Source organism: Culex pipiens, chromosome 2 (genome assembly GCF_016801865.2).
Source record: "Culex pipiens pallens isolate TS chromosome 2, TS_CPP_V2, whole genome shotgun sequence".
Taxonomy (NCBI): domain Eukaryota; kingdom Metazoa; phylum Arthropoda; class Insecta; order Diptera; family Culicidae; genus Culex; species Culex pipiens.
Genome location: NC_068938.1, coordinates 44,044,731 through 44,052,148, shown reverse-complemented (window position 1 = coordinate 44,052,148; position 7,418 = coordinate 44,044,731). Strand labels below are relative to the sequence as shown.

At 46.8% G+C, this 7,418-nt stretch overlaps 2 protein-coding genes and 1 pseudogene across 2 annotated transcripts; 1 reads left to right on the top strand and 2 right to left on the bottom strand.

Moving 5' to 3' along the window:
- Positions 1–342: 342 nt before the first annotated feature.
- On the bottom strand, positions 343–1,990 carry LOC120424360 (probable ATP-dependent RNA helicase DDX47). Its single transcript, XM_039588455.2, has one exon. The coding sequence runs from the start codon at positions 1,864–1,866 to the stop codon at positions 385–387; it is 1,482 nt and encodes a 493-aa protein (XP_039444389.1). The 5' UTR covers positions 1,867–1,990; the 3' UTR covers positions 343–384.
- Positions 1,975–3,620, top strand: LOC120424358 (26S proteasome regulatory subunit 6A-B-like; annotated as a pseudogene).
- A 93-nt stretch (positions 3,621–3,713) lies between these two features.
- Positions 3,714–7,217, bottom strand: LOC120424359 (uncharacterized). Its single transcript, XM_052706896.1, has 4 exons — positions 7,184–7,217; positions 6,970–7,107; positions 4,482–4,697; positions 3,714–4,429 (listed from the first exon to the last, which is right to left on the bottom strand). The coding sequence occupies exons 1-4, from the start codon at positions 7,215–7,217 to the stop codon at positions 3,867–3,869; spliced, it is 951 nt and encodes a 316-aa protein (XP_052562856.1). The 3' UTR covers positions 3,714–3,866.
- Positions 7,218–7,418: the final 201 nt, after the last annotated feature.

Below are 7,418 nucleotides of genomic sequence, written 5' to 3'. Positions count from 1 at the left end.
TGAACAAAGCTATCGTGTAGGCAAATATTTCCTTCCATTTTGTATAATCGAAGAAATTCCATGTTTTAGGTTTAGTTAATTTATGTGACCAACCCCGACCATGCATTGGATGTAATTCGATTTTCAAAATTTTAGACTAGCCAACGCATCACGTGTTGTGTATTTTGAGCATAGCTAGAAAGAGATAAAGAGCTAGAGAGAATACACCGAAAAAAGAGTATGTGTGCAACTTCAGAGTATATATTATAGTCATTTAATAAAGTACATCCACTGTAATTGTTAAAAAAATCGTTGTTTTTGTGTCGTTCTTTCAGTTCTACGCAATTAAAAACAATCAAAAACTATTGGCAACAAACTTTTCGTTTATATTAATCCATAATTCCTCTACTTTTTAAACTTGCCCTTCCCCTTACCACCACCACCAGCGCCGTTCTTCTTAATCCGCTTCCTCGCCCCGTTAAACTGCTCCGTATCGTCATCGTCCGAGTCTCCGCCCTTGCCCCGTCCCTTCCTCTTCATTCCCTTGCGCTCCTCGATGTCCTTCAGCTCGAGCCGCGCCGTCCGCTGGGCCTCGCCAACCCGTTCCTGCAGCGCCATAACTTCGTCCTCTTCGCACTTGAACTCCGGCAGCTTCTTCCCCAGCAGGTGCTCGATCCGTTGGTACAACTCGACGTCGTACTGCGTCACGAACGTGACCGCCTTGCCGGCCCTCCCAGCACGTGCCGTTCGACCCACGCGATGGATGTAATCCTTGCTGTGCGTTGGGATGTCAAAGTTCAGCACCACGTCCACGTGCGGAATGTCCAACCCACGGGACGCGACGTCCGTCGAGATGAGGATTTGGCGGTCCTTCCCCTTGAACTTGTTCAGCGAAGCGAGACGCTTGTTCTGAGACATTTGACCGTGCAGCGGGACGGCAGCCAGCCCGAGGGCGCGCAACATCAGAGCTGTCCGGACGGTATTGTTGCAGGTGCTGCAGAAAATCATGAAGCTGTTGCCAGCCAGCTCGTTCAGAATGTGCACCAAGTACACGTCCTTAAACTTTGCCGGAATAAACACGTAATATTGAAGCAGTTTCTCCACCGTTTGATACTTGCTGGACACTTCAACCTTAACCGGGTCCTTCAACGAAGCTCGTTCCAGCTTCTTCACCTTCTTGGTCATCGTCGCACTGAACAAAAACGTCCGACGCTCCCTCGGCAAAACCTTCAAAATCTTGTCCAGCTCAACCTCAAAGTCCAAATTCAAAATACGATCAGCTTCGTCCATTACCAAATATTTAACCGCCTTCAAGTTAAACCCCTTCGTGTTCTCCAAATGATCCACCAACCGGCCCGGCGTCGCAATTATAATGTGCGGCTTCCGCGCCAACTGCAGCGCCTGCGACACCATGTCCATCCCACCCACAATAACGCAACACTTGACTCCGATCGACGCCCCAAGTGCCTCAAACTGCTCCGATATCTGGTACGCCAACTCGCGCGTCGGCGTCAAAATAACCGCAAAGTAACGCTGCGGGTTCTCCAGCAGCGCCTGCAAAATCGGTAGCGCAAACGCACCCGTTTTCCCAGATCCGGTCTCCGCCAACCCAATCACATCCTTTCCTTGCAACGCCAACGGAATCGCCTCGCGCTGAATCTTCGAAGGGGCCTTCCACTTCAACGCCTTGCAGGCCTCGCACAGCGTATCGATCAGACCCATCTCCTCCCAGCTGACCGTCTTCTCCGAGTCCTCCTCCGCCCCAGCGCCGGAATCGTCGTCGTCGCCGTTTTTGGACACTTCATCGTCGGACTCGGTGTACGCGTTCGCGCGGTCTTCCTGCTCCATGTCGCTCAGGTTTTCCGCTTCACTCTCCGAGCTGGACATCGTGGGCGTGGGTTGGAATCTCTTTTTTTACACTAAATTTGAACAAATTTACGGATTAAACGCGAAATTAGCGAAGAAACGTTCCTTGCTGGGTCAACGACGAAAAACATGTGTGTTGATCGTGAGCTGGTTTGACAGTTCGGGGCGCGATGGCGAGAGCACGAGGTAAACAAGCGCCGAGGGGTGAGACGATGATGATTACTGCAGGGTTGAAAATGTAATTGCATATTTTTAATTCAACGTTTTTTTCAACGTTTTGATTGAAATCGAGATGTCGAGATATGGAAATTAAATAATGTTGTATTTGATATTGCAGATTGCAGCGATTTTTAGACAATAGTGCAACTTGTGGAAAGCTCTATACAAAAGTGCACACCTCAAACTACAGCAGAAAAAAAATATCTAAGACACACTCCCAAGTGGCACCAGGGTTGGTTTCTTGGGGCCGACCGCAGTCTCCTTGGTCTTGGCGTCGGCATCAAAAGCCTTTTCCGCCGCTCCCTTCTACGCAGCCCTTCTTGGTCATTTCCGCTAGCAGCCGAGCAGCACCCATGAGGTTGTCTATCTTCCCCGTCCGGTTAAGGTCCAACTGCCTACCTCGGTCAGTTGGAGCAGATTCCGGCGGGATTTTGCCTCGAACATCTGCGGACAATTAAATTTTGATTTCATTTAAGAAGCATGTTTACTTTTTCTCGCAGTTTGACAGAAGATCAGCGCTTACACGCAAAAATTAAATTAACAATAATTTTGGAAAAAGGAATCATTCCACCATCATTCTGGAATAATTCTGGAATGAACGGAATGATTCGAATAAAAATATTCGATGTGTCAACCCCCTTGCACACTCCCACGAGGTGGTCACTCCAAATATATTGCATTTATTTCATAAGTTGATCCGTATGTGCATCCATATTCACGTGTATACACGACTCCTCTATGAATTTTATTTCAGTGTTTTTACAGCTGTCATCGCAAACGCGCGCACTGCTGATTGTTTACAAACAAAAAAAAAATCCCTTCAATTTTGCTGTTCTCCGGCCACATTTTTTGGATTGCAAGGCACGCTATGTTGAATTCCGAGGAGTAATCGGGACGGGATACCAAGTTCAGTAGGAACCGATCGAGCTGCTGGACGTGAACCCGCAGGAGACGGAAGACGACCGTGCGGTGGTGGTGTTGGACTACCAGCGGAAGGGCAAGCGCCCCGTCATCAAGACGACACGACAGACGTACTTTTTGCTCGTGATTGGCCTGGTTGTTCCGGAGAAGCTCAAGCCGGGCGATGAGAGTGAACAAGGACTCGTACGTCGTACCTCATCCTGGAGACACTTCCGGCCGAGTATGACGCGCGCGTCAAGGCGATGGAGGTGGACGAACGGCCCACCGAGCACTACTCGGACATTGGCGGGTTGGACAAGCAAATCCAGGAACTAATTGAGGCCGTTGTGCTGCCGATGACGCACAAGGACATGTTCAAGAACCTGGAAATTCATCCGCCGAAGGGAGTGCTGCACGCTTTCGGCTGATACCTGTGTGACGCAAATAAAGTCGACCTTCCTGAAGCTGGCCGGCCCGCAGCTGGTGCAGATGTTCATCGGAGACAGTGCCAAGCTCGTCCGGGACGCGTTTGCACTAGCCAAGGAAAAGTCGCCAGCGATTACTTCCTGCACGCGATTACGCTGCAGACGCATCTAACTGTTTCATATGCATGTTTTAAATTTATTTGACCTAATTTGGTCACCTGGAGTTTAATGAGGACGAACATTGGAGTTACTTCGATTTTCTTTTTATTTGTGGTTTCAGCTGTATTTTTTTGTATTGTTAAATATGATGAAAAAAAACAATAATCATGGCGTACGGTTTTTATTTGCCGAATTTGTCATTTGTCTGACCATGTGCAGAAGCACCTTAAAGATGCGCGCGGGATCCTTCTGCTGGAGGATTTTGTAAATCCACATTATTGGCCTTCACCTTCGCTTGAACTCCATCCTCCGCTTCGTTCAAACATTTAGACTTTTAATCTTCGTAACCTCGTGGTCACTTCCAATCCACGGCAGCGACCGTGCCGTGACCTTCCGCTTTTCCTCACGCTTCTCCCCGTTATCCGCCGTCGAACTGTCCGACTCAAAACCCTCACCCCCTTCCCCATTCTCACTGCCAATGCTGTACGAATCCGACGAATCCGTCACGTCCTCCAGCTTCACCGGCACGGCTGTGGGCGAAAAATCTACCCGAAATTCAGCCAACTCTTCAACACCGCCCACACAATCTCCGCAAATCTTCGTCAACTTATCCCAGCTGTTGATCTCAACCCCTAAACAATCCCGCACCGTTTGCACCTCATCCGCCACGCTCCCGCCGCCGCCCGGAAACAACTCGACAACGCCACCCCGCCATCCGCTTTCAAGCAGAACCGGCACACGTCCTCGTCTTCCTTGTCCTCCAGCCCGTTCTCGACGTAACTGTTGTAGTGCAGGTATCGCGTCCGGAAGGCGTGCTGTGCGTTGACGCGTTCGGCACAGCCGGCGCAAATCCGCACCGTCGGATCGACCTCCGGTGAAATCTGCGAAGGCAGAACGATTAGAAATGAAGCAAAAGATCGGAGGATTACTCACCTAAAGTCCGAGGAAGTCGGTGGTCTTGTCGGCAATTTCTGGGTCGGAGCGCAGATCCGCACTGGGCTTCTTGCACAGATTGCTGGTGGATTGCGGGGAATGTTGTTGCGAGGATCGGTTCCGCAAGTGAAAAAAAAACCTCAAGCTCGAAAAATATTAGAGCGGTGACCTTGGCGGTGACAGTTTGTAAACGAAGGAAACAAACAAGTGACAGTTCTTAACTGTCATTATCCACACTGAACAAAATGTTGTGCCGAATATCGTGCAGGTGAATAATATTTACCTATATTTACGATATTTACGGAATATTTACGGAAGTAAATCCAATGCACTACGGATCAACCTTGTGCCCAACCCCGTGCACACTCCCCTGTTTGAAACTGTTCTAAAGTGTTCAAAAGCATCAAAGCACAGTCGAGACACGCACCACTATAGGCGAGCGGGGGGAGAAGGGGTAGGATTTCAAGTCGAGCCAAACATTTCATTAGGGCACAAAATCAAACGTAAACATTCGGGATTATTCCACTATTCCACTCATTAGTACACTCTCTACATGCCCTCCAAGAATCAGATTGATAGCAAACAATTTACCATTGAAAAAATCAAAAACACAAAAGGGCACATAACAATTTTCACTCCAAACCCAAAATAAAAGTTCAAATGTGCCCTTTTGTTTTTCGTTAGTTTTTCGTAGTTGTGGAACTTTTTGTGTTATAAAGTGAACTTTTCATACAGTCTTAACACTAATTCACTTCAAAGCAAAGTTTGGTTTACTTTTCACCAAGCATTTCTGCAGAAAAAAACTTCATCGAAATACACTCAACCCCCGGTGGTTGGTCACTTTTTCGTTTGACACTTTTTTAGTTTGTACCCCGTTGGTTGGTCAAAGTCAAACTAAAAAGTGACGAACTGTCACTTTTTACACGGCGCTCACGCACACTATAAAAACAAACGTTTAGTAGTGTGTGTGAACTCCGTGTAAAAGGGGTGTCAAACTAAAACGTGACCCCGTTCGTTTGACAACAGTTGGTGTCAAACCATCGGGGTTTGAGTGTACACGGACCCGTGGCTGCTGTTCAGTACACTTTTGAAGAATTTTTATGTTTAACATACCTTATCTACACCATTCAATCACAAAACTTCACCAATTATCTAAATTTCCACTGAATTCCTCATTATTTCTAACTAAACAAAAGGGCCCATAAACATCATTCAAAACAACAAACCGGTGACAGCGCTTTAGTGCCCTTTTAGTTCTCTTCGAAATTGCATTTAGAAAGGGCCCATTATGAACAGCAGTTGGAAAGCTAAAAGGGCCTAATAACGAGATTTTTTAAAATTATGAGTTTTATTGCGAAAATCAACATAAATTAAGAAGCAGTAAAGCAGAGTTGAGGATAATGATGTGTTTTATCGAATCATTAGTAAAAATACCATCAATCAAGCATATTTTTTAAATAGGAATTGAAACAAGTTGTCCATTTTTTGCAAGCGATTTTCTCGAATCACGGTTTTTGCTTTTGTGCCCTAATGAAATGTTTGGCTCGAAGTGTGCAAATATTTGGTGTGCACATTAGGATGTAACAAAAATGACTTTTTGGTGGGCATTCAAGGGTTTGTTCCGGTAAGCATACTAAGCCCAAATCCAAAATATGAGCTTGATTGGACGTAACAGGAGCTGGCGCTCCGCCCTTCAATTTTAAATGGGATTTAACCCGTAAAAAAAGATTTTTTCAAAAATGTCACTTTTTGAGGCATTTTAGCCACGAATGCGTTTACCAACTAATCGGCCCCGGCAAAATCAAATGGCGTCTAGGGCGTCGCGAGGCGCGACGCATATCTTTTTTGCCGGGACCGATTTTTCGAAAAAATGCCAAACTTTGAAGGCCTGTACCGAGCTCCAGGGTGCTCCAAATGTCAATGTTATATATACCAAAAGATGCGCAAGGATCTGGCCTACACGCCAGTGATGTTTTTGGTAAACGCATTCGTGGCCAAAATGCCTCAAAAAGTGACATTTTTGAAAAAAATCTTTTTTTACGGGTTAAATCCCATTTAAAATTGAAGGGCGGAGCGCCAGCTCCTGTTACGTCCAATCAAGCTCATATTTTGGATTTGGGCTTAGTATGCCCACCGGAACAAACCCTTGAATGCCCGCCAAAAAGTCATTTTTGTTACACTCTAGTGCACATATTATTAGCAAGATGGAGAATTTGGTGCAAAGTTTACAATATAATAACACAGACAAACAGACGGGACACTCGAGTGCCGAACCATCGTCCTCCAAAAACGGTTATTTCAAATTCAATTTTGTTTCGGCATCCACTCACCCGGCGCTGATGGCGCTGCTATCGTGGCAGCTCGCCCGTCTTTTCTCAGTGTGTGTGATGCGTGTTTTTTTGTTTTCAAGTTGAGCGTGAGCACGTGTGAGATAGCAAACGAAAACAAAAAACAGCCTTCCACCTCGAGTGCCTCCAGTTCAACCCGCCGGAAGGTCGCTTCATCTGTGGAGAGTTCGAATCCGGCCGAATGCACATGAACGACGAGAGCCAGCGGTCCGGGACGTAGTGTTCCGGCGGAAACACGAGCAAACGGACATTTACGGGCACTTCTTCGACACGCACGACTTTGGGTGTATCAATCGGAGGCGAATCTACCTCACGAGGGCGACTCGGGCAGCGTGACGTGTGTGTTTGTCTTGCATCGCTGCAGGTGCTGCCGCATGATTTGCCTCATGAGGTTCTGCCATTGGAAACGGAACCGACCGTGGAACCGACCCACCGTCATTTTCGGCCGTCGGTCTTGATTTATTTATTTTTGATTTTGTTACTGATGATCAGCAACAACAAAATAATTTCGAAACAGCTGTTAATGTTTACAATCGTTAAGGCTTGATTGTCTCACGCATACACTGATATGACACATGACAGTAATGGG

Excerpts from the sequence above, each read along its gene's own strand:
- LOC120424360 (XM_039588455.2), bottom strand. The coding sequence starts at position 1,866 with ATGTCCAGCTCGGAGAGTGAAGCGGAAAACCTGAGCGACATGGAGCAG.
- LOC120424359 (XM_052706896.1), bottom strand. The coding sequence starts at position 7,217 with ATGAGGCAAATCATGCGGCAGCACCTGCAGCGAT. Across the intron at positions 4,698-6,969 it reads ACAGATGAAGCGACCTTCCG|AACTGTCACTTGTTTGTTTC; the intron begins GCGGGTTGAACT and ends ATGACAGTTAAG. Across the intron at positions 4,430-4,481 it reads CCGACTTCCTCGGACTTTAG|ATTTCACCGGAGGTCGATCC; the intron begins GTGAGTAATCCT and ends CTGCCTTCGCAG.